We start from the raw sequence: 26,697 nt of genomic DNA, 5'->3' as shown, positions 1-26,697 counted from the left end.
GGTACCTGGTGTAAGGATATTTGGCGTGTTACAGTACACAGTACAGCAATACTGCACAAGTAGCAACATTTTTTTTGCAGCACCACCACCACAAGGGTGCGGTGCATTGCTATATGGGTTGCCAGATTAACAAGGAAAGACAGGCTATTCAGTCAAAAACGATTTTAACATATAAGATGCAAATCTATTTTTACAGTTAAAAGCACACGTGTTCATTTAAAAATGAACACGATTTTTCACCTGAAATGCCTATATTGCTAGAGACACATTTGAAAATTAACAGCTAACATGTTAACCATTAACCTGACTAATAAAACCTTATTTTAATATAACTCACTAATAAAATGTGTTCTCTACTGCAGAATTAGGCATACTTTGAAAACCAGTTAAATGAGTGTGCAGATTTTTTTTTCCTCTCTTCTCTGCCTGATTATCCGTGTTGTTGTGCACAGTAACTGCAGGAGGAAGGAAGTCAGATTTGCAACAATTGCAAATGTATAAGCGAAGCTATTGTTGAAGAGTAGGAGGATGAGAGATGATGGATTTCATTGGAACACGTCATAAAGAGGGCTGAGAGGAAAGTTTTAGTGGGCAGTAGCAGGGAAAAAGACAGGCAGACATCTTTCTGCACTACTGGGGAGAAGACCTGGCTGTGGGGGTGTCCTGCTGCAGTCGAGACTGGGGAAAGCTGAAAGAATTACCTTTCCACTGGCAGAGGCAGTCCTATCTGAAAAAGCTGAGAATTCCAGGCAATGACCCCGGCTTGAGAAGGCAAGCGTTCCTTTTTGCTGGAATTAAGCCAAGAGAGCCACATTCACAGAGAGAAGCCTCTGAACAGATAAGGTAATTACCTAACTGGGGGAGCTGTGTGTGTGCACGAAAGTATGCAGTCAGTGTAGAAAAATGAAAGTCCCGTGCGTGTCTTAATCAAGTGCTAATGTTGCAATTTAAGTTCTGTTCTCCGCCACTATAATTGCAGTGTGTCATTGAAAATGCTTTGATTGTTCCATTTTATTGCTGTAAAGAATGAGATCATGTCTAAATGCAACTTTTATAATACAGAAAATATTTGAAAACAGACGGGTGGTTTATTTTCTATTTACCATTACAATGCCAATGATGTGGGGAGATTTTTAAACAGTGCAATGGTCATTTTAAGACAGATGTGTGTATGTCAGAATCAGTATGAATAATTGTGAGTGACTGTAGTATAACTTGTTGGAGGTACATGAGCCAACGGGAAGAGAGACTCTCTGAACATAGCTCCCTGCCGTATATAAGGTAGTGGAAATTACCACAAGACTACCACATATAGCTCTCTGTCGTAAATAAGTCAGTGAGTTTGCCCATGGTGGCGCACCAACACTATCACTGGAAATTGTGGTATCCATAGAATGCAGGTCTGAGGTCTCTCTAGTGATCACACGAAAAATCTAAGCGAAGATAAGGGATTCTGGACATTGGGGCCACAAATAAAACAAGGGAATTATGCTCACCAAAATACCACCAACCACGTATACCAAATATGCAGGTCTGGGTGCTGAAATAATGCATGTCCATTGTATTATTGTTGCACATGGCCAAATCTGAATACAAAGAGTGATTATTGCTAAGTTATTTTTCGGCGGTAATAAAATACCGTCAGGCCCCAAATCTCCACAAAATACCCTACATATTTATGGTGCGTTGGCCGGGAAAGTGATCATAGAGTACCTACTGGGCGTGGCAAGCGTGTCTCACACTGCCATTTGCACATTAAAGGGAACCCATTTTATAATAGCAGTGTGCCACTAAAAACGAATTTCAGAATGTCACAAAGGGAAACCACATTCTCAGATCTAGTGCAATATTTAGAGGCAAAGTTATTTGCACATGGGAATTGGTCTTCGAACAGTACCTTAGAATGGAGTAACCGCATTCAGGGTGAGGTGCAGAAAGAAAAACTAGACAATATTTTTGCAGAAGGCAGCATAATTCAGGTCTGCCTTACAAGATTATTGAATGCAGCCGATAAAAGTGCAGAGAAAGACTGTTTAATACGGCTATGCGGCAAAATATGGTTTATTTTAAACAAGTCCCTGCGAATGCAAGAGAATGATACTCAGCTAATTAACAGGTTAAAGACTGAATTAGATGGGGCAAGTAAAAATCAGGAAATGTTGAGAGCAGAATTGGATGTATGCCAAAAAGACATGCAATTAAAATGCAGAGACTTTGATACTCAGTTATCCAAAAGCAAGAAACAATTTGAAGATAGTGAGCAAGAATTGACGCACTTAAAAGCCTTAGTGGATCACATTAGGCAGGATAAAGATGAGGTTGTTTCAGAAATGCAGATTTATGGTGCGTTGGCCGGGAAAGTGATCATAGAGTACCTACTGGGCGTGGCAAGCGTGTCTCACACTGCCATTTGCACATTAAAGGGAACCCATTTTATAATAGCAGTGTGCCACTAAAAACGAATTTCAGAATGTCACAAAGGGAAACCACATTCTCAGATCTAGTGCAATATTTAGAGGCAAAGTTATTTGCACATGGGAATTGGTCTTCGAACAGTACCTTAGAATGGAGTAACCGCATTCAGGGTGAGGTGCAGAAAGAAAAACTAGACAATATTTTTGCAGAAGGCAGCATAATTCAGGTCTGCCTTACAAGATTATTGAATGCAGCCGATAAAAGTGCAGAGAAAGACTGTTTAATACGGCTATGCGGCAAAATATGGTTTATTTTAAACAAGTCCCTGCGAATGCAAGAGAATGATACTCAGCTAATTAACAGGTTAAAGACTGAATTAGATGGGGCAAGTAAAAATGAGGAAATGTTGAGAGCAGAATTGGATGTATGCCAAAAAGACATGCAATTAAAATGCAGAGACTTTGATACTGAGTTATCCAAAAGCAAGAAACAATTTGAAGATAGTGAGCAAGAATTGACACACTTAAAAGCCTTAGTGGATCACATTAGGCAGGATAAAGATGAGGTTGTTTCAGAAATGCAGATTTTACAAAAAGAACATTGCGAAAAAGAAGGTGATCTCCAGAGTGCAGAACAAGAAATGATTAAAATGATCCAAGAAAGAGACAAGAGAAATAAAGAGTTCAATGAATGACAAATGCAAATGTGCGATATGCAGGAGGCAATTAATAAAATGAGTGATGAAAATAATTATTTGCATGATGAAGCCAACAGACTCCTTAAAAAGTGTAAGGACTTAGAACAGCAAATGTGCATTCCCAGGTCCCAGGAGAGGCGGCAGGGTACCACATTCAATGGAGTGGAGGTGAATTCTAGCTCTGCCCAAAGAGCTAGTGCCCCAGTGACTGGGCCGGTGACTGAACTTGGTTGCAGCGCCCTTGGGGGATTTGATACTCCCATTGGGGGCAGCCACCAATCTCATACACCTGAAAACAGGATTGAATGACAAAATAGTGCAATTCCATGCATTGCAACAAGTAGCCCCATAAAAATAATGAAATCCATTAAAGCCCTGATCAAACCATTTAAAAAGGGAGGTGAATGCTGCATTGAGGATCACTTAGAAGCGGTGCATGACATTTTTAAAGCGCTCCAGATACCTAAGGAACAGTACAGACAATATTTTCATTTAACTTTAGATGCCCCGACGGCCAGCATCATAAGGGGATTAAATGAACAGCAGAATATGACATGGCTGGAGTTTGAAAAAGAAATTAGGCGTCATTTTTCTCCTTTTCAGTGGGTAAGATACCGGTCTGATATGGCAGGTATGAACAATAACCAGAGACAAAATCAAGATCAAAGAAATGATGGTCCCTACCAGTCATTGGGGACACAGAGCAGATTTGATCCCAGCACCATGATATATGGTAATCAGGATAGGCCCCGATATGTGGATCGATTTACTGATAATGGAAATCAACATAGGGGCCAGTACCCACAATGTGAGAGACAGGACATGAGGCAAAACGTGAACTACAGTCCACGCCAGTACAATGATTCCCCACCAGGGGACTATAATGAAAGGATGGGTGCAACCCGCTCCCCTCCACAAATGAATGAAGAGTTCAGAAACCATCCCAACCGGTATCAATCACCTGAGAGGTATCAGAATAGATCCAATAAGGGGGAAAACAACCAATATCGACCTAGGCCACAGAAAGAGGATCCTAGAGAGGTGGAAAGGTTCCAATGCCTTGAGGCCCAAGTGAAAATGTTAGCTGAGCAAATAGGAAAGCTCTATACAGCGCAAAAACAACCTTCCAAAGAGGGGGCTGATGGCCATAGCAATGACCGGGGGGCTTCCGAAAAGTGACTAAGTACTCATGATAACTGCAGTGCCAAAATGACAGATTGCTCTGATATAACTTTGCATAACGACTCTGAGATGACTAATGGATTAAAAATGAAAGTACCAGTAAATGAAATTGTGATAGAAAGTGTAAATACTTCTAAAAAAGAGGTACGGTTTAACTTAGAGCTAAATAAAACAGTAAAGATTTGCACAAATGAAAAAGAAACATTAGGAATTCCAAAAGAACAAAGGGACAGATTTAAGAAAAATGACTCATGCATGGGGAATACCAGTGAACAGGGAGTAAGTGGGGATGCCATAGCTCCTTCCCTGGGCAAGCAAAACAATGACCAAACACAGACAGAAAAAGGAAATACTGACAAGGAGGGTACAAGTGAATCACCTGAAAAATTGTTTGAGCCACATATTTTTGAAGAGGCTGAAAGGGCTGGTATTACACTAAATGATCACAAATGCACAGAATTAAAAAATGACGAATTGCTGAATGATGTTGTGACACATGTTCAGTTGGAAGGTTGTAATGTGGTCTCTGATGTTACCCAGATGGATGGGCGAACGGTGGCCACACTCCAAAAAACCTCTGAACATGGAGAAATGAATAAAATACCTCGCACAGAAATGGGTAAAAAGGAGGGAAAAATGTCTTTTCATTTACCAATGTGCTTAGCCAAAAGTGAAAAAGACCTGAGAAAGGTGAGCCCTGAAATCAGTAAGAATTCACATTTCTTATGTGTATTAGAGGAAGTTGAGGACAGATATTATGCACCCATCACTGTAGAAGAAAAATGCCACACCTTTGCTATGATTGACACTGGCGCACAGGCCACAATTATGTCCAAGGAGCTGGTAAAGAGTATCAATGAAGGGAGGCCTCCACAGAGTCAGATCACAGTGAAGGCAAATCAAGGCCCAGTGCATAACTTTAATGGGGAGGAGGTGCCCATCATAGGTGTAACTGAGGTTGACATAAAAATAGGAAAGCACAGAATGAAACAAGAGGTATTGATCACATCTATTTGTGAATGTTAGAGTAAAGGTTGGAGAGCAGGTCTTCACGGATGTTCAGGAGAGCAGTTTCCGTGCTTCTGGCAGCTCTGAATGGTCTGATGGTCATGGAGAGAGCCAACAGAATCGGAAAGAAGGTTAAGCTTAGAGATGGCCAATTTTTTCAGGAGTTTTCCCAGCAAGGGAGTAATGGAAATTGGGCGATAGTTAGCAGTACAAGAGGGATCAGCTGAGGGTTTCTTGAGGAGATGATGCACAAGTGAGTGCTTCAGGGGGGAGGGGAAGGATCCTGAGGCAAAGGAGAGGTTGCAGAAATCAGCAAGGGTATCAATGTGGTCCTTAAAGGTTTTAGAGGAACAGGGATGAACCTGTTTTGATGAGGCTTTCAAAGATCGGACTTGTGTAGCGAACTCATCAGGAGAATAAAAAGGAAAGGAAAGAAGGGTGGGGGTAGCTGAAGGAGGGTCAGCAAGCAGAGACAGAGAGGGGATGAGGGGGGGCAAGGGAGGGTGAACAGGATGTCCTGGGTTTTAGAGATAAAGTGAGAGGCAAGGGCATTGCTAAGAGCCTGGGAGGCAAGAGGAGGGGTAGAGACTGCAGCAGGGTTGGCCAGCTCCTTGCAGATTTGAATGAGTTCAGCCGAGTTGTTAGATGCCGCAGAGATACACGCTTGAATGTGGACTCTCTTCTTGGTGCAGACAGAGAGTCAGTATTGCCTTTGGAGCAGGCGACAGGCCAGTTTGTCATAGGATGAACAAGAAGCCCTCCATTTTCTCTCAGTTGCCCTAGACTTAAGTTTAAGTGTAGCTAGATCAGAGTCATACCAAGAATTGTGCTTGGCTTCGGACTTCAAATGGATCCTCATTACAGGGGCAAGAGCAGCAGAGATAGAGGAGTAGAGCAGGGACAGGGCTGTGTCAGGGTGTGAATCAGCCTGGGGTGAGGGGGGGGGGGTGAGAAGGTGGCAGCAAAAGCCTCAACTGACACACGCTTATTTGTACCGGATGTGGCAATCTTGGGGTGGGCTTGGCTTGGGGGAAGAGAGGGAGAGATGAGAGGAGAGGAGGTAGTGATCACTTCAGGAGAGAGGAGTGGTCAGAGGAATAGAGAGGGGGAGGCCAGAGGAGATCAAGACGTCAAGTGTGTGACCCTCAGAGTGAGTCAGGCCAGAGGGGAGGATAGAGAGGGAATTGCAGAGGTTGTGAAAGAGCACAGATGAGGAGCGGGAAGAAACGAGATGGATGTCGAGGTCTCCAAGGAGGACGAGATGAGTGGTTGAGGCCAGGAGGGAGGAGGAGAGGTCTGACCATTCAAAGAGAAAAAGAGGTTATTTGACCAGGGGGCCGGTACAGAGTAGCAACAGTGAGAGAGTGGCTAGGAGAGAGGGAGAGCCTGCAAACAAAGCATTCGAAAAAGGAGTGATTTTGAGTGGGGATGACAGAGGTAGGAATCCACTCAGGAAAGATCAGGGCTACACCCCCTTCGGGCCAGGTGGATCTTGTAACCATCAGGGAGGAGAGTGTCAAAGCTTGTGACAGAGCTAGCCATGAGCCATGTCTTAGCTAGACCCAGGACATCAAGGTCAAGTCCTTCCAAGAGGTGTTTGACAGAAGAGCGAGAGTTGAGGGTGGCAAGATGAAGAAGGTTGCCAGCCTTAAAGACCTTCTGGGGAGGGGTACAAATCAGAGGGACGTCCCACAGAGGGAGCCAGAGGTGAGGCAGGGGAGGAGGGAAGAGAGGGCAAGGTAGCCAAGGGAGGAGAGCAGGGGACAGTCAGAGATGAAAGGAAGTTGATGAGGCGAGGTAACCGCCGATCGAAGAGGAGGAGATTGGCCTGAGGGCCTTGGACCATGACAGTGCCAATATAGGTAGACATTAATGATGACTCTGGAGGAGTCGAAGGAATCCATGCAGACTTCCCAGTGGGTGCCACCATTAATGGGAGAGGAAGAGACAGGACGTAGCACAGTGATCATATGAGGGGTCCATAGATCTAGCGAAGGAACAACAAAAAGGATGTCAGTGAGGGTCTGTCTGGAAGAGGCATCAGCGATGGGGAGACCTGGATTGGAGGCCAAGAGATCCTTTTTAAACCTCTTCTTACCAGACCTAGTGAGAAGGGAAGGATAGTTGATAGAGAAGCAGTTGGAAAACAATGGAGAAACGGATAGTGCCATGGGTGAATATAGAGAGGAGGCAGTGGGAGAAGTATGCAGTACAGCAGTATGGAACAGTAACTGAGCTAGCAGGTTAGAATTTTTGAGCAAAGTTAAATGACAAATACACCCAAATTTGACTTTCAAAGTCAAATGAAAAGCACACCAATATATTTACTCCTGATATTCTGTGGATTAAAATATTCCAAGCTAACCGTACCACATTAAGAATTGCAGTAGTCAAATTTCTTATTTTTTTTAATTCTGACCTGAATTATGCTCAATTGACATAGACAAAATGTAGAATTGGTATGGATATGGTCTTTATCTTGCAAGTATAACTTGATGTAGAACCCATACTCTGATTTAAGCAATATGTCGAATTGGTATAGCTACAATGTTTTTATGCAAATTTCAATTGCTGCAGAACCTTTCTTTTACCATCTTCTTTTAAGCTTCATTTAGTTGAGTTACACTCTTTTTTACTTTCCAAGTCATCACTTAATGTATGCAGATCTCATAATAAATGTGCTTTATTTTTGTTATTGTATAAATTGAAAGGTTGATATTTCTTGTTTTTATTCAACCAAACCAATAGAAATGTATAGTTTATATCTTGTCACAGATGGTGGTCACACAGATGATCGAGCAGTGCGAATCCTCTTTGGAGAGGAAATTCCCATGAACAACTAACTAGCCCTTTGTTTAGCCTAACACGGCTTGGGCGCTAAGGTCAGAGGCGCTGAGATGCACCCCCCCCGTTTTCAGCTTTCACCCCTGGCTGGTGAACAGAATGGGCCTCATTACGACCCAGGCGGTAAGGGGTTTACGGCAGCGTTAACAGCGCCGACCCTTACCGCCTGATTACGAGGTCCCCTAGCGCCATGGTGCTTTTAACACCTGCTTTTAGCAGGTGTTAAAATCCATGGCGCTAAGGGACCACGGAGTTAATTACGCCACCGTAATTTACGGTGGCGTAATTAACGCCTTCCCCACTCCCATTATGCCCTATGGGGCAAAAATGGGAATGGGGAAGGGTAAATGGGGATTGGGGACTTACCGCCCCGCCAAGGTCGGAATGGGGCGGTAAGTCCGCCAACCACCATGGCGTAAACGTAGTTTACGCCATGGTGGTAAAGTCACGGCCCAGGCGGTAACTTACCGCCTGGGTCGTAATGAGGCCCAATGTCAGAACGGTACTCCCCACAGCCCAATACCTGGGACACACAATTTAATCCTGCACCCCACCTATTGCTCTGCATTTGTACTTGTGCCCTCTTTAACTACTAGGCTGCCTTGGAGTAAGTGCCAGGACTGTGCAGTGCAGCACCCCCGACCCCCTTCTTTCCTTCTCTCATCTATCCTCTTCTACTGAGATGGTGCTCACCATCTCTCCTATCTTCTCTTACTGCTACACTATCACCTATCCCCCCTCTCTCAAAATGTCTGGATGAAAAAAAGCACAAAAAAACACATATTGGGTGCAAATCCTGGCCTTCCCATCGCAGGCACCTACGTCAGCGCATCTTCCATAGAGATCTTTACAGATATCCTTTTCGCTGTCCCATCTCCAGATCTATGGACTTCTCATCTCTACTCTCTCCCCTTTCACAACCTCTCACATTAATGGTGGCACCAAGTGGGAAGTCCTCTTGGCGGGCTTCTCCTCAGCACGCTGCATCATTCATGTCTATCACACTGGCACTATCCTAGTTCAGGGTCCTCAAGCCAACCTCCTTCTCTTTGACTGGATCCTGCCATCCCTCATTAACTTTCTTCTGCCTCTACCCCTACCACTCGCTCTGCCCTCCCTCTCTGACTGGAGTACCACGCCCCTGTACTCCGCCTCAGAAAACTTTCAAAGGCCGAGAAAGTCTCCACCTGGCAACTCTTTACGCCCACAAAGCCAACAAACACTCTGCTGATATCTGCCTCCTTCTCGAAGACATTGACCTCGACATTCTTGCTCTCACCGAGACTTGGTTCAATGCCAGCTCAATCACTGCTTTTAACTACCGGACGGCTTCAAGAACATTTCCAAGCCGTGACCTCACCGTGCTGGCAGTGGGGTTGCCTTAATCTTCCCGGAATGGGTTCTTTCTTCCATCTTTTTTTTAAACTTCCGTTTTTATTGGCATTTTAAATTTTACAAATAAGCAATCAAGGAAAAAGAACAGTGGATCCCCCTCCCTCCCCCCCCGCCCCACCCCTGGATTCCCCCCCCCTTCCCCGTGTCCAGTTCAGTGTATTCATCTTGGGAGACTCGCGGAGATGCTTCCGTCTCCCTTGTCATAGAGTTGTTGCGATGCATAACCACTACATCAGTTGGTTGGCTTCTGCAATTCCGCAGGTCCTGGGGCCCCAAGTTTGGTTGACCATCAAAAGGGGGTAAATCCCCTCATCTCCAGGGTGGGGGGGTCTCTCAATGGGTTCAGTGCACATCCCATCCCCAGGATTGCTGGACACCCGACCAGTCCGTGAGGAATGAGCTAGTTTTGTCATTTGCCATGGCCGTCAATTTGTCCATCAAAAACATATTTTTGACCTTTTTCAGCCAGTCCTCCTTCGAGGGAGCCTCCGGACTTTTCCATTTTTGGGCCAGAGCCACTCTTCCAGCCCTTACCATAGTTTCACACATCCTAGGGTATCGGTGCACCTCTGTGTCCTCTGGGGGGAGGCCCAACAGCATCGTCAGGGGATTAAGTGGTATGCGGACCTCAGTCACTTCCTCCATCCAGTCCCTCACTTGCTCCCAATATGTTTGAACCTTCGCACAGTGCCACCACATGTGGCCTCTGGTCCCTGTCTCCCCACACCCTCTCGGGCACCTTGGTGACACTCCCGGGAACATCTTGGATACTTTTGCGGGGTCTCTGTGCCATCCCTGCAGTATCTTAAAATTATGTTCCATGTCAGCGGTGAAAAGATTTCCGTGAAATGCAATTTTAAATATCCTAGCCCAATCATCCTCAGAGATTTCGGCACCTGCCAGGCCTTCCCAGAACAAGCGAAAACTCCTCCTGCCCTGAAGGTTGTACGTGTTTAGGACCCTGTACAAACTTGAAACCGCCCCCTTCCTGGAGGCCGCCAAATCGAGGAGCTTCTCAAAGGGGGTCAACTGTCTTCGCAGATTGGTGCCCCAAGATGGGTCACAGAGGATGCCCTTCAGGCGAAGGTATTCGAAGATAGATATTGAGTCACGACCCAGTGCCTCCCTGAGCTCCTCATAAGGTAAGAATTCACCGTCCCTGAACATCTGCCCCGCCCATTCCATCCCCCTATCTGACCAGATCTGGGAGTGTTTGAACCCTCTTCCTCCCAGGTTGATGGGGTGTCCCCAGAGGGATGACATTGGAGACGGCCATGTGGTGAGGTGAGCGGTCTGAGGGCCTTCCTTCCAAATGTCCCATAGGACTCCCAGGGTCGGGTGGGCCCGTAAACGCCCTGGTATTTCCCTGCGAGGCGTCCACAGGAGGTCGCGGACTTTGTGGGGATGGGCGTCCATGTCCTCCAGGTAGGACCAGTACGTTCTCAGCCCCTCTTTCATGTGCTCCAGGAGGACACGCAGTTGGGCAGCACAGAAGTAGAGGTGAAAGTCTGGCAGCCCGAATCCCCCCTCCTCCCTTGGTAGGGTCAGGGCGGCCCTTCCAGTTCTCGGGGTTTTGCCTTGCCACACGAAGTCACGGACCCCCGATTGTAGGTCTTTGAAGTTCTGTGCCGGGACCCTGGTCGGGAGTGCTGTGAATAGGTACAGGAGTCGTGGCAGGACATTCATTTTGACGGCCGTCATTCGGCCATACCACGAGAGAATCATTTTACCCCATCTCCTCAAGTCCGCGGTGATCTCTGTAATCATGGGACCGTAGTTGGCGGAGCCCAGATTCGACATATCTCTGGGGAGGAGAACCCCCAAGTACCGTATAGCGACCTTCTCCACCTTGATCCCGTGGAACCTACTCTGGGGGTCGAGCACCGGGTCCATTATTCGCATTGGGAGGACTGATTTTGCAGTATTTATTTTTAGGCCAGAGAATCGACCAAATGCTGACACCAGGGCCAGGAGGGGGGGGAGGGAAGAACCCGGATCCACTAGGTAGGCTAAAATGTCATCCGCAAACAGGGAAAGCTTGAATTCTATCTCTCCCCTTCTTATTCCCCTAATGTTCGGGTGCGCTCTGACCGCAATTGCCAGGGCTTCCATGGTGAGGACATAGATCAGGGGGGAGAGTGGACACCCCTGCCTTGTTCCTCGGGAGAGGGGGAATGACCCAGACAGTGTCCCGTTTACCTGTACCCTCGCTGTGGGGGCTCTATAGAGTGCAGTTACCCAGCTCATGATGTGGGTCCCAAAGCCCATTCTTTGAAGGAGAAGCTCCATATAGCGCCACTCGACCCGGTCGAAGGCCTTCTCCGAGTCCAGTTAGAGGACGCAAGCGTCAAGTTCCGATGATTGGGCAAAGTGGAGCAGGTCTAGGGTCTTGCGGATGTTATCCGAGCTCTGCCTCCCGCTTATGAAGCCCACCTGGTCCCCGTGAATTAACTTCGGCATTATGCCTTCCAGCCTTTTCCCCACCACCTTGGCCAGGATCTTCACATCTACATTTAACAATGATATGGGCCGATAGGAGGAGCATTCCGAGGGGTCCTTCCCCTCCTTGGGCAAGACCGCTATCACGGCTCCCATCATAGACTCGGGGAGTATGCCCCCGTCCAGCACTTCGTTAAAGACCCTCACTAAGTATGGGATCAAAGAGGACCGGAACTTTTTGTAAAAAAAAACTGTGAAGCCAACTTCCCCGGGGGAGGTTCCCACCCTCATCCCAGAGATCACCTTGTCCACCTCATCCTCTGTGACCGGACCCTCTATCCCTTCTGCCATTTCTCTTGAGAGGGATGGAATCTGTATTGAGTCAAGGAAGGTGTCTATCTGGGCATCATCTCCATCATATTCTGAGGAGTAGAGAGCTGTGTAATATTGGCGGAAAGCCTCACCGATATGGGGGGAGTCGTTGCCGAGAAGCCCCTGGGCGTCCCTAACCTCCCTCACCCTTCTATTCCTCTGGACCTCCCTCAACTTCCAGGCTAGGATCTGGTCCGCCCTGTCCCCCTTCTCATAGTATTTTTGTTTAGTTAGTTGGAGACACCTTTCTGTCTTATGTAGGAGCAGGTCTTTAAGCTGTAGCCTGCAGTCTTCGAGGGCGGCCACCTGTTCACCCGCTAATGGGCGCCCCGGAGAGCTCGCCGGTTGGAGGCGGGATATCCTATCTCTCAGAGCCTTCTCCTGTATCTCCCTCTCCCTTTTCTTTTGGGCCCAAGTTTTATAAGGACCCCTCTCAGGGTAGCCTTGAAGGCGTCCCAAAGCGTGTGAGTGGCTACCTCCCCGTTGTCGTTTAGGTCAAAGAACTCTGTTATGGAGTCCAAGACCTCCTGAGAGAGGACCTCATCCTTTAACAGAGCGTTGTTGCACTTCCAGCGCCCTCTGCGTTCCCTGCACCACCCCATCGCTATTGTGACTTTAACTAAATCATGGTCTGACCAGGGTACAGGGTCTATTCTGTAGCCTGACACTTATGGACTGAGTGCCTCCTCTACCAGGACGTAGTCTATACGGGAGAAAGAGTTATGTATAGCTGAATAATAGGTGAAGGAAGGGATTCCCCCTCTGGGAAGGGGTCTTGTATCAGTAAGGCCCAGTTCCACGTTTACCCTCTGGAAAGATTGTGCCATAGCTTCTTCTGCAGCCCTGGGAGTAAGGGGGTCTACCCTTTTCCTATCCATAATCGGGTCGAGGACCATGTTGAAGTCCCCCCCTACCACTAGCGGACCTCGCACGAATAGTCTGATCCTATCTCTCACCGTTTCCCAAAATGAGGCCTGTCCTTCGTTGGGGCCATATACTACAGCCAGAGTGAGGGGGGAGCCCCGTAGGGTGCCCCGGACCAACAGGTATCTTCCCTCCGGGTCTTTTAGGATATCTGCCTTCTCGAACCCTGCATCTCTAGCTACCAAGATGGCCACCCCTCTCTTTTTGGTCCTATGGGAAGCGTGAAAGACCTCCTCGATTCCCCCCCCCCCCCCCCCTGGCAACCGGGGCTCCTTTCCCCTTGCCCAGTGCGTTTCCTGTACAAACAGAAGGTCCAGTTTAGCCCTACTAAACTCCCTGCAGATTAGGGATCTCTTCGATGGGGTATTCAGGCCCCGAACATTCAGGGTGCCCACCCCCAGGGCCGGCAGACCATCAGCCATTGTCTATGAATTCTATTCTAACGGATGGCTGCCTCGCAACAATTCTCCTTTCTAACTCCCCATGAATTGACTTATGGACACTTTTGACATGTTTCCCCAACTGACCCCCAAACCCCTTCCCGAACAAACAACCCCCAACTTGTTTCCATCCCCCCACCCCCTGCCCCGGCGTCCAGCCAGATAGTTCAGCCATCACTGGCGCTTTGGCCGGACCACCAGCCTGCCCCTCTCGGCCAGGCCATCGTTTACAGGCACATTATCATGAGCCCCCCCCACCCTCGATCCCCTCCCCGATTTTGCTCACCCAACTTGCTTTGCGAGGGGATTCTAGTTTCCTCCTCTTCTCCTATCTTTTGCCGGGCTTCTCACCCTCAGGTAAACCCGTGCCCTCCGGGAACTCCAGAGGCCACGTTCACATTGGGACTGCCCAGCTACTGCCCCTCAGAGTCGTTCTGCTGCCCTTCTTTCCTTGGGGAGGGCGTATTCATTCTCCTGAATTTCCTCGCTCCTGACTTTTTCCGTCTTTCTCTCGGCGGGCCTGGGTCTCCAGCTCCGACCCTGGCCGGCCCCCGTGGCTCCCGACGGGGCGCTGGATCAGAGACATAGTCCTGGATAGCCCCCTTAATATCTTCCTCCAAAATCAATGTCGTTCTCTGGCCCAGGTACTCGAATGTTAGGGAGAAGGGGAAGCCCCATCTGTATCGCACTCCTTTTTCCTTCAGCAACTGCGTGAGGGGGCGGCACATCCTCCGCTTGGCCAGGGTGTATGCTGAGAGGTCCTGGAAGATGGAGATCTGGGAGTTGTTGTATGTGATCTCCTGGGCCTTCCTGGAGGCCTCCAACACCCGCGTCTTTTCCAGGTAGTAATGGAACCGCACCGGAACCGCACCAGAATCGACCGGGGGCCTCCTGCTCGACCTCCCGCTCTATGTACCCGATCGAATATGAGTTCAGTAGTCATCTCTTCTTCGAAGAGGAGGGCAATTATGTTACGCACCACACGGGTCAGCTCCCTCTCCGTCTCCCCCTCCGACTCCGGGACCCCAAAGATCCTGAGGTTGTTTCTCTGCTCCCTGTTCTCGAAATCGTCCATCTGTCTTGACCTCTCCTCCTCCCTTTTTTCCAGGGCAGCCAGCCTCATGTTTACCTCTACTTCAAGGGTGGCCGCTGAAGATTGGTTGGATTCGACCTGAAGGAGTCTGTCCTCAACTTTGTCGACGCAGTGGTCCATTTTTCCAAACTTTTGGGCAATGTCCGCCCGCATATCTCGGATCTCTTGCAGTATGGAGGCAAATCCCCGCTCCATTTCGGCCGTGGAGGGTGCTGGGGGTTCCAGATGGGCCATTCCCTCTCCGTGGGGTGGTTCTATAACGGGGGGGACCGAGTCTCGGTACTGATATTTTTGCAGGTTCTGCTGCCAGTCCATTAGGTTGGCCCCCCGGGCACACTGTCGGGAAAGTTACCTCACTTCCCAGTGGGCTCACCTCGCTGGACCGTTGGTGTCCCTCCGGCGGTGGGGCCCCTCAATCCTGCTGGGCGCCTTTATTCGGTCTTGGCGGTTGTCCCCGGGCATGCACTCGCCCCACCAGCGTCAGGCGGGGGCCTCACTTCCCGGGCAGTCACCACAGCGCCTCCAGTGCACCTCGATTTTATTTCTAGAAGGTTGATTCCCCTCTAGAGTGGGGGGGGGTGCTATTGCCTCCGCTGGGTGGAATGCTGCTGTCTTTTCGTTGGGGGTCTCTCCTGGCAAGGTATGCCGACCCCACCCCTTCCTAGCGGTCTTTCTGGTCCTTGACCGATGCCCCCCAGGCAGGCACTCGCCCCACCAGCCTCAGGCGGGGGCCCCACACCCAGGGCGGCCACCGCAGTACCTCCCGTGCACCTCGTTTGTATTTTTGCCACACGATATTCCCCCTCTGGAATGGGTGGGGGGTGCTTTTGCGTCTGCAGGGTGGTGTGCTGGTGTTGTTTTGTTGGGGTCCTCTCCTTCCCCCCCCCCTCCTGGGAGCTCTAGTTGCTCCTTGCAAGTTGCCCCCGGGCGGGCACACGCCCCGCCTGCCCACAGCGGGGGCCACACACCCGGGGGGGGCGAAAGCGGGTCCTGCCGAGCCCCTTAGGAGCCCACTGGAGTGGGGGGAGGGGCGCGTTGTGCGGCCACAGGGCGGCGGGTCGCAGCCCCCGATGAAACAGCGGGGGCCTCTGGTGTCCTGCCCACGTCCTGCGCAGGGTCTTGCTGGCGGTGAAAGGGAGCGGGGGGGTTCAACGGGTCCGCCCCCCCTCCGTGTCTCGTACCTGTCAGGCCGCGGCTTCCCTTGGTGCTCCTGTTGTGGCGGGGGGGGCCACCCCCGGGACCGCTCCGGGCGGGAGTCCCCTCACCCCGAGGCGTCCCGGCTCGCGCCTCCTGAAGGGGGAGGCGAAGGCCAGCGCCGATGGGTCCGCTCGCTCCTCCCCAGGCTGTGCTCGCGGCCTCCTGCGACGATCCCGCCACAGCCGCCGCGCTCGCGGATCTCCGTCATCCGGCGGTCCCCGGACCCCGTTGCTTCGCCCCGCGGGGGCACTGGGGGGTCACCACATCGATCGACTCGCTTGCGCTCCGTGGGAGGGTCTCGGGGGGGCTCAGACCCCATACCGACCCGGCCTTAGGAGGAGCTCGCAAATCAGGCTGCCATTGCCTGTGCGCCCCCTGGTGGCCTCTCCCTTTCTTCCATCTTACCCACCCAGCTCTACTCTTCCTTTGAGAGCCTGGTTTGCAAGTTGGTCATTGCTCCCTCCTCCACCTTGACCATTGCTACTATTTACTCACCTCCAGGCGCTCCCTTCCTGTTCCTCTCTGCATGGGCCGATTTCTGCTTCTCCTTACTTTCAACCTCCTCCAATCTGCTCCTCTTGGGTGATTTCAATATCCAATTGGACTCTCCTGGCACAGCATCCACTCTTTTCATTGACCTCTGCACCTCTCTATCACTCTCCATTCTCCTTTCTGGTCCAACCCACTCGGCTGGGCACACGCTGGACACCCTCATTCACTCTGACCTCCATCTTTCATCTCCTCTGGTCACCCTTCTCTCTTGGTCAGACCACTCTCTTCTCTCCTCCCACCTGGGTCCATTTGGCCTGCTCACCGCACCCCCCAAAGCCCTGCTAACCTCGTTCATGAAAATCCATTTGATGAAACGAGTGTCAACTGCTGCCTACAATTCCACCTTTATCCCCTTTTACCCACTTAACTCAGACTCTACCATTGACACTGCTGTAAATAACTTCCCCCTGTCCATTACCAACACCCTTGACATTCTTGCCCCAGTCATGAGGATCCGCCTGAAACCCACCCCTAAGCTTAACTGGTATTACTCTGATCTTGCAGCCCTGAAACGAAAGTGCAGAGCGGCAAAATGGAAGAGGCAAACTTTAGGCTCACCCTCTGACAAACTGGCCTGCCGCCTGCTCCAAAGGCAATAAAGACTCTCCAGCCATTCCAAGAAATGGGCCCACATTCAGGCACGGGTATCTGGTGCATCCAACAACACGACTGAACTTTTCAAAATCTGCAGGGACTAGCCAACCCTTCCACAGTCTCTTCCTCCCCTCTTCCTTTATAGGCCTTCTGCAATGCAATGGTTACTCACTTCACCACCAAGACTCAGGATATCCTGAACAGCTTGTGACTCACCCTCCCAGCCCTTCCCACACCCCCTTGCCTCCCTTGGCCCCTCACCCTCCTCCTTCGCCCCTGTCACACCTGAAGAAGTCACCAAAGCTGTCTGCTCCATTAAGGTCTCTTCCAAACAGGTTTCCCCTTGCTCATCCAGAACATTCAAGGACAACATTGGCACTCTTGCCCCCACACTCACCGACCTTTGCAACAGTGGCGTAACACAAGCTCTGGGGGCCCTCCTGCAAGCCATGCTGAGGGTCCCCCCCAACTCGGCAACAAATCACGAGTTGTGCCACACTCTGGGCCGCCCTAGATTACCACGCTTGCGCAATTCGCACAAACATGTTGCTGAAGGGGTATGCCACACACTGCACTAGGAGAAAGATATACATATGTGTTTTAATGCAATATACAGCACACTTTCTGAGAAAAATTGACTAAAAAGCCACAGTGTTTTCTATTGTTGTGTAGGGTAACAGCAATCCAAAACATGCAAGTCACCAACAGTGCACATGAACATTAATGCTTTGCTATTAAAAATGCCATGCCACAATAAAAACATGTCCAACTGGCTCTACAATGTAGACCAGTGTAGACACATAATAACATTACAGTAACATTTAGACATACCTAGACTGGTTGCACAAAAATGCCAGTCGAAGCAATAAGACTCATCAAGAACACAGCACACATTCAAGCCTGCGTCTCTACGGCCTCTAACAACACAGCCAAACTCTTTAAAATCTGCAAAGAACTGGCCAATCCTGTTGCGGTTTCTACCTCTCCTGTTGCCTCAACAGGCCCCATGTACGGCTTTGGCCTCTCGCTTCTCTGCTAAAGCTCAGGACATCCTGTCCGCTATCTCCTCTTCCTCTCCCTCTTCTTCTCTCGGCCCCCTTTGGCCATCTCTCCCTCTCCTCCTCCTTTCTCCCCTTTCTCTCTAACACCTGACAAGGTTTCTAGACAAGTCCCATCCATGGAAGTGTCATCGAAACAGGTGCTCGCCTGCTCCTCCAGAACCATAAAGGCCACATTGACACGATCCAGCCTTGTCCGATTTCTGTAATCATTCTTTTGGCACTGGAACTTCCCCTCTCCCAAATTCTTGGAAAAGCTGGCCAACTGCCAGCTTACACTCCACACTGAATCTGTTGGTTGTCTCCATGACCATCAGTTAGGCTTAAGAGCTGCCAGCGGCACGGAAACTGCTCTCCTGAACACCTGTGAAGATCTGATCTCTCACCTTGATTCCAGCATTCCTTCTGTCCTCATCATCCTGGAACTTTCCTCTGCTTTCGTCACGGTCAACCACGTCATCCTGATCAATTGACTTTGTGAGAACCTGGGCATCATGGATCAGGCCCTGGAGTGGCTGACCTCCTTCCTCTTGGAACGCCCCTCTCAGGTCCAACTTTGTCCCATTCACTCCGCCACCTCTCTCTACATGTAACGTTCTCCAGAGCTCTATCCTCTCACCCTGGTTTTTCAACCTCTACTTGGCTCCTTTGACCCACCTGATCTCTACCTTCTCCTCTAACTTACAGTGTTGTGGGGATGACACTCTGCTTTCCTTCAGGCTCCCCTCAGCCTATGCTCCTCTCTCGCTCATTCCTGGCGTCATCTTCAACTCCACTCTCTCTTTCTCTCCTTACATCTCGGACATCAGCAAGAAATCCCACTACCAGCTGCACCTCCTCAAAGGGTCTCTTCCATTTCTCACTTTCCCCCAGAAGCTCACTGTCTCCAGAGCTCTGGTTCTCTCTAGGCTGGACTACTGCAACAGCCACTTTCTCAAGCTGCCTTCTTCTACTCTGCACCCTCTGCAACTAATCCAGAACAGGACTGCAAGACTTATCCTTGGCCTCGAGCCCAGGGACTGTATCTCTCCAGCCATGAACTCTCCACTGGCTCTCGGTGGCTGCAAGGATCAAGTTCAAGACCCTTTTCGTTGTCCACAAGGCTTTCTGGGGCTGGTATCTGCACTACATCCAACGCTATCTTTCAAAATACCTTCCTTCTCGAGCCCTACGGGTTAGATACTTCTCCAGGCAGAGAGTGGGGGGGTAGATCCTTCTCCCCTGCAGGCGCCTCCTTCTGAAATGGCCTCCCTGACCCTCCTAAACTTGAGCCGGACCACCTGAAGTTCTGGAAGCAGCTCAAAACATTCCTCTTCTCCTCTGCTTTCTCTCTCTCCCTCCCCTGCTGACCTACCTGTCCGCTGTAGCAACCAGTTGCTTGGCTACCCTCTGTCTCACTGCGTACAGGCTCTTTCTTGATCAGTCACCATTGCACTGCCTGCAGGCCTACCACGCAGTTAGGGGCTGTATCTGTAACCCTACAGTTCCTTGTTCTCCTTGCACTACCCAGAGCCGCGCTGCCCTGGCGGCACTTATTCAGTGCATTGCTGCCCTGTTTTCCCCTCCCCTCTCCCTTGCACTTCCCCCTCCCTTTCCCCTTGCACTTATCGTTCTCGATCTGAATGACACAAGGCTTAGTAAGATCATTTGTCTTGTCCTCCCTCAGTTTTTCTTCTTGTGCACAGGTGTGTTATATATGACTTATCATATCATAACATATCATTTTATCACAGATGCCCAGAACAATATACAGTGCCACAGTAAGAAACGGCTAGACTGGCAGAACCCAAATGCCGGTCTAGCCAGGTAATTACACTTAGCAGGACTGCTTTATCAGAAATGCCCAGTTAAAAAAAAAAGTCATACCAAACTGAGGAATGACTAGACTGGCTGCACCAAAATGCCTCTCTAGCCACTAATACCACATACCATGCCTGCTTAGCATGGACATGAACGACCATTATGATTTATTGCACAACCCTACACCCCCCCCCCCACACATCTCTTCTCCCTGCCATCCCCTACCCCAACCTCCGAAATCAGCTCATTGGCCCAGAATTGCCTCCACGTCCCTCTTCCTTGTCCCAGTGCTTACTTATGAGGCTCCTTGCCTCACTGGTAAGTACTGGAGGAAGAGTGGGACTAGGAGTAATGAAGATTACAGGTAGCTAAGTCAGGCATTATCTTCATGTACCTCTACCTTATCCCAGTACTTGTGTATGAGGCATAGTGCCTCATACACAAGTACGGCCTCATACACAAGTACTGGGATGGGGAAGAATAGGGCTAGGTGTAAAGAAGATTACCAATAATAAATCGAGGCATTAAACACAAGTAGTGGTGGAACACCATTGAGCTGACTGGGCTTCATCACTCCCCCCAACCCCCCCGGCCCTCCCTCCCCACTGAAATTGTGGGCTATGTTGGCTTGCCCCGACTGACCTTCAGAGTAGTTGCCGGATAGAAAAGGACACAGATGTTAAACAGCACCTGGATTTTGCCATTAACAAGGGCCCAGCCTAGCAATTACCATGGGCGTAATTTTAGGGGGGAACGGGGGTGTTTGTCCCCCCCAACTTTCATGGCACACTATTTTGTCCCCATTCATTTGAATGGGACATCTTTTCTTCAGAGGTCATGTACCCCCCAATATTTTCAGCAAAGTTTCTCCACTGGCAATTACTAATGTACATCATTTCACTGTTAGTACCTGCATTCAAATGCCACATTTTTTAAGCAATTGAAATTGTGATGTGGGTTTAGTACTTGCATGCCAGGGGAGTGAGTGGAAGGGTAGAGCGGAAACAGGAGACCAGTCATTCTCACAGCAGCCCATAAGTGGGTGCTTTCAGACCTTTAGGAGAGAGTTAACTGCTTGTAACATTGAAGCTGCACTAGAATAGTCTCATTAAAATGCATAAAGAAGTTAGATGCCCCCACACAAATAAGTTTGCTCCTCCCCACCACGCGTGAAGTTAGCACCTCTCCCAACATTTGAAAGGTTAGCCCCCCTGAAATGTAGGTTTTGTTGCGCCCCTGAACACAAGCACACACACCAATAACCATATATACACACGCACACCCAGCCATCCATATATTTAAGTGTGCGCCCTTTCACCATACAGGCACACCCAGGCAGCCACCCGTACATTTAAGTGTGCAACCTTTCACCACACAGGCACACACACCCAGGCACCTACCCATACATTTAAGTGTGCACCCTTTCACCATACAGGCACACCCAGGCAGCCACCCACACATTTAAGTGTGCATCCTTTCACCGTACACGCACACCCAGCCACCCATACATTTGTGTGCACACTTTCACCATACACTCACACAGGCTGTCACCTATACATTTAAATGTGGACATTTTCACCATACAGGCACACCCAGGCAGCCACCCACACATTTAAGTGTGCATCCTTTCACCGTACAAGCACACCCAGCCACCCATACATTTGTGTGCACCCTTTCACCATACCCTCACACAGGCAGTCACCTATACACTTAAGTGTGGACATTTTCACCATACAGGCACACCCAGGCAGCCACCCATACATTTCAGTGTGCATCCTTTCACCATACACACACACACGCACACGTCATGGGTTGAGAGGAGTCATAATACTTCAAAAATACATTCGGCCTCATTAGGACCCTGGCGGTGACTGTATGAATGGTGCCGGTAAGGCACTGGCACCGTTCATACCGTCCCGCCGCATTACGAGTTCTGCTTGCGGGTTGCTGACAGCTCGCCAGGTCTTACCTGGCGGGCTGTGCGGCACCGGCGAGCATAACTTGTAATTGCGCCGGCACCGACAATACTGCCACCCGCAAATGGGCAATTACCGGCCCATTCATCTTGTAATGGGCCGGTTATTGCCCAGTCACGGGAGGTGGTGCCAGTAGTGAGCATGGCGGTAGCCGTGCCTGCCATACAGGCACGGCTACCGCCATGCTCATAATGAGGCCCATTGTTTCTTTTTGAAGTCACTCTTACTTCATAAAGAAAATATTTCAGTTAAGGACTGAACCATAATGGAAATAATTTCTTTATGAAGGCAGAGTGACTTCAAAAATAAACTATTTATTTTTAAAGTCATTGGGCTTCCCCACCCCATGACATGGAGGACTCCAGCCTAGGGTCTTCTTGTCATGGGGTGGGGGTAGCTACTGGACTTTTTGTATTCACTCTACCTTCATAAAGAGATTATTTCTGTTACAGAAATCATTTCTATAGAAATGCAGAGTAAATTCAAAAAGCAAAAAGAAAAATGTTTTTTTATTATTTTTTTACTCCAAGTGGGGCCCCCTTCCAGAACATGTGGTCGCGGGGCCCCCCACACCACAGGGAGTGCGGGGGCCCCTGTTACGCCAGTGCTTTGCAACCATCCTTTTGCCACTGGTTCTTTCCCCACCTCCCTCAAGCACTCCCTTGTGTGCCCCCTCCTTAAAAAACCATCAGCAGACCCTACCTGTCCAGCCAACTACTGCCCTATCTCCATCACCCCCTTCCTGGGGAAACTGCTGGAGAAGTTGGCCTTGCCCAACTCAACTTTCACACTGAACTTGGTGGCCTTCACGGTCATTAATCTGCATTCCGAGCATCCAGAGGCACAGAAACTGCTCTTCTGAACACTTGTGAAGAACTGTTTGCATCCCTCGATTCCAACTCCACCGCTGTCCTCATCCTACTTGATCTTTCCTTTGCCTTTGACACAGACAACAACTCCATCCTCATTGAAAGGCTCCATGACAACCTTGGTATCTCGGAACGGGCACTGGACTGGCTGACCTACTTCCTAACTGACCGCTACTCCAAAGTTATCCTGGGCACCTTCTACTCTCCTACCTCCTTCTCATGTGGTGTCCCCCAGGGCTCCATCCGCTCCCCCTGGCTTTTTAACATCTACCTTACTCAGCTGGCACTCTGCATCTCCTCCTTCTGCCTCAATTTTCAGTGTTATGCAGAGGACACGCAAATCTTTTTCCAACTTCCTGCTGACCCTGTTGCACCTTACATCACCCCTAACTGCCCATCTGCCAAACTGAGATACTTCCCTTTGGGACCCCTGCTCCCGCCTTCTTCTCTTCTCTCTGGCCTTCCTCCATGGGCTCACCAAATTCTTCTTCGGAAGCCAGAAACCTTGGAGTCATCTTCGACTCCTGTCCCTCTTTCCTCCCTCACACTAAGGACATTGCCAAAAAGTCCCACTTTCAGCTCTTCCTTCTCAAAGGAATTCTACCCTTTCTCACCTTACCCCAGAAGCTCAATGTTACCCGAGTCCTGGTTCTCTCTAGGCATGACTATTGCAATAGCCTCCTCCTGAACCTACCTTCTTCCACTCTGCGAACCCTCCAGCTAATCCAGAAGAGGGCAGCAAGACTTATCCTTGGCCTCAAGCCGAGGGACCACATCTCTCCTGCCCTAAAAAGTCTTCACTGGCTCCTGGTTGCTTCACTGATTAAATTAAAATCCCTCTATATCATCCACAAGGCTATCTGGCGCCGGGGACCACACTATCTGCAACTCTCTCTTACTAAATATTCTCCTTCTAGACCTCTGAGTTCCTCTGGCACTAAATCTTTGTGTGTAAAGCATTTTGCTAAACAGAGGGCAGGAGGTTGATCACTTTCCTCAGCTGGCTCCCCCTTACTTGTGCAGGATTTTCTTAAATTCCAGAAGCTTCTCAAGACTTTACGCTTTACCTCCTCCTTTCCCACTTCTCTCCTCTGCTCATTTCACAGTTGCTTTGATTTGTGTCCGGGGCCTTTATGCATCCTCGGGCCCTGGCCTCCCACAATGAATCTGTCTAGCCTCAGCACACTGTCCTGAAGGCTCACACTGACCATACCTTGCACTTCATCTGTTTTGTCACCCACGAGTACCAGCACCCCAGCACTTACCACCACTGCTCCCTCCTTTCCGCACTTGCATGTTCTGAATACTCACAAGGCACAGTAGGTCCGTCCTTTTTTCCCCTCCACTGTACTTAATATCTCTATGTATTTAGTGTGTCTCATTCCCATGTGCCCGCCCCCCTGTTGCCCCGTGGGTGCTTTGAAACAGAATTTACTTGCTGTATAAGCGCCTAACAATCGAACAATAAATACATTAAATAAATAAATCCTGAACGGGAGGCTCTGGAAGGTTGGGGTAGTGAGACCTGGATTATGGAAACATTGGCACAATGATGAAAGAAAAATCTGATGGGATAAGAATAAGGGGGGTGCTGAAGAAAAGAAGTGTAGAAGCACATGCACTGCAGCTTGCCTATGTTGGCTTATATGTGTATTTTGTGTGAATAAGTAATAAACTACGGCCTTGTTATGCCACACATATGACTGGGCTTAATTTGTGAATGGGCGTAAGGCGCGGACAAGCGCAACGCCAACAGCAGGACAAAGTTAAAGTGGGGGCCGAGCACTGCCAGACTGCCTATGTTAGTGCTTCTGATGTTTTTCTTGAGTCAAGACTAAACTGGGTGGGGTTCTGCGCAGGGACATAAACCAAAAATTGCTTTTTTGAACATAAATTCCATCTTGGGGTATTAACACATTTGACAAAATCTGCTCTACATAATGGGCATTTTTTGGAACGTGTGTTTATTAATTAGTGTAGGATACCATTGTTCTTGTCGGTGCCACGCCCATTCACACACTGTCATGAAGCTGCCTGGTTGCAGGGCAAATAATTACTGTTCAGTCACGAGTACTTTTGCCTGCGGGTGATGTGCGCCTGATCACCTCATTGGCAGCTATGATCAGTAGGGACACTTGGCCATTCATGGTGGAGGCAACAATGCAATAGGAACAGTCTAGGATGCCTAAGCATTGCGCTGTCAGTCTGCATATGATACTGGGGAAACACGGCTGTAAAGAAATACGTTTTAAACTGTCTGCAAGAATACTTACTATTCATCCTGGGGCAGCACGGGCTCAGCCCGAACTCCGGGTCGTAGGTCCGATCTTAGTACTGCAAATACCTCATCCTGTATTTGTTACTCCGAAGATACGCGCCGCCATGTTGTATTCCTGTCTCCATGACAACTGAGCCACATGCACGCGCTCCAATCGCGCAGCAGTTCTGCGAAACAGTCCTTTGACTTTAAAAGTGAAGGTGTCTAATATGATGGCCATCTTGGAACAGACAAGCATAACATTAAACGCAAAGCAATCTTCAAACGACTATCAATTTGAAAAACTTAAATCGCTACTGATTTGAGATTATTAGAGAGATTTCAGCGCTGTATTAAAAATGTGTTCCACATACACTACCAAGTTTATATTAAAAATATGTTAATTTCGGTTATTTTGAAATGTTACAATTTTTATATATTTTGATATTTCTTTGTACTCTCATGGTGCTTTCATTTAATGAACCCAGTTTTAGGTTACCATTGCGCGATGGCCGTCGCCCATACCTAAAATAGGTGTGACCAGGCTATTTCCATCTTTTGAATCGGGAGAATGTTCGCATCCAAACATGTGCATTCTTCCATGCATGCATGTCAACGTCAAATTATCAATTACGTTTGGGGGATACTAGTTCAGTACAACCATGACAACATTTTGGAGCACATGGCTGGGAGTGACAAAGTGGGAGAACTGAATTTTCCCAATGGATTGCAGATTGGGGTTCGAATATTTTATTTGGGCCTGGACTGGAAAGGGTGGAGGGGTGGGGGGTGGGGTGTTGGTTAAACAATTCCAACTTTTTTCATAGAAAAATCGTGAGTCCTGCTCTAAATCGGGTTGGTTGGCTTGTATGGGAAAGCCAGTGCTCCCATTTCATCATGGGTGAGAAAACTCAGTCCTTTTTTTGCTTTGAATTCTAGTTTTCCCAAATTTAAAATGCGGGAAAAAAATCACGTCCATTATCCAGAGGAAAAAAACAGGACTGAATGACGTTTTCACGCATGCCAATGGAAACTTGAGAGCACTGGAAATCTAGGAATCCAAGCACCAGAATACAAAGAAAAAAGCACTTGATAAGCCACTAGTTTTGGCTTTTGCAGTTATTGCCTTATAAAATTATAGGCATCAATACTGATTTTCTATCCTAGGGTTAATGAAAGTCAAGATTCTATTAAATACACAGAGGCGAAGGATTATGCTTTCTTCCTTTACTTCAAACTCGAGCAGCATTATAACAATTACAACATATAAAAAAATCAACACAATAAAAACGACATTTGCCAAGAAATAATCTTTCTTTCTAGTCCATTTTTGATATGCTAACTTGAAATATGTGATATCCTTCATCTTTCTTTGTGTCGAATGTTAAGTCATGCACCCCAACTGATAGACTCTGAAACATAGGTGTGTCCTCCCCTTGCTTGTCTCAGGATCCTGCTGCCTTAGATTCTGCTCCTGCTAAATAATCAAATAAACAAAGCTGAGGCTAGCTACGATAGTGTGGGCAATCTATAACAAATTGTATTCCATAAACATTAGATCAGGATTTCAATTAGCTCATACAAC

At 48.8% G+C, this 26,697-nt stretch overlaps 1 protein-coding gene across 1 annotated transcript in view; it reads right to left on the bottom strand.

Annotated features, from left to right (window-relative positions):
• Positions 1–25,249, bottom strand: part of MOK (MOK protein kinase) — a 1,335,855-nt gene extending 1,310,606 nt beyond the window's left edge. The window contains exon 1 of the mRNA XM_069637748.1: positions 25,129–25,249. Within this exon, the coding sequence (XP_069493849.1) occupies positions 25,129–25,135 (7 nt within the window). The 5' untranslated portion in view covers positions 25,136–25,249. The remainder of the gene's footprint in view (positions 1–25,128) is intronic.
• Positions 25,250–26,697: the final 1,448 nt, after the last annotated feature.

The sequence above is a fragment of the Ambystoma mexicanum genome, chromosome 14 (genome assembly GCF_040938575.1).
Source record: "Ambystoma mexicanum isolate Mex_15411 chromosome 14, UKY_AmexF1_1, whole genome shotgun sequence".
Classification (NCBI taxonomy): Eukaryota; Metazoa; Chordata; class Amphibia; order Caudata; family Ambystomatidae; genus Ambystoma; species Ambystoma mexicanum.
This window is presented reverse-complemented; position numbering and strand designations above follow the sequence as displayed.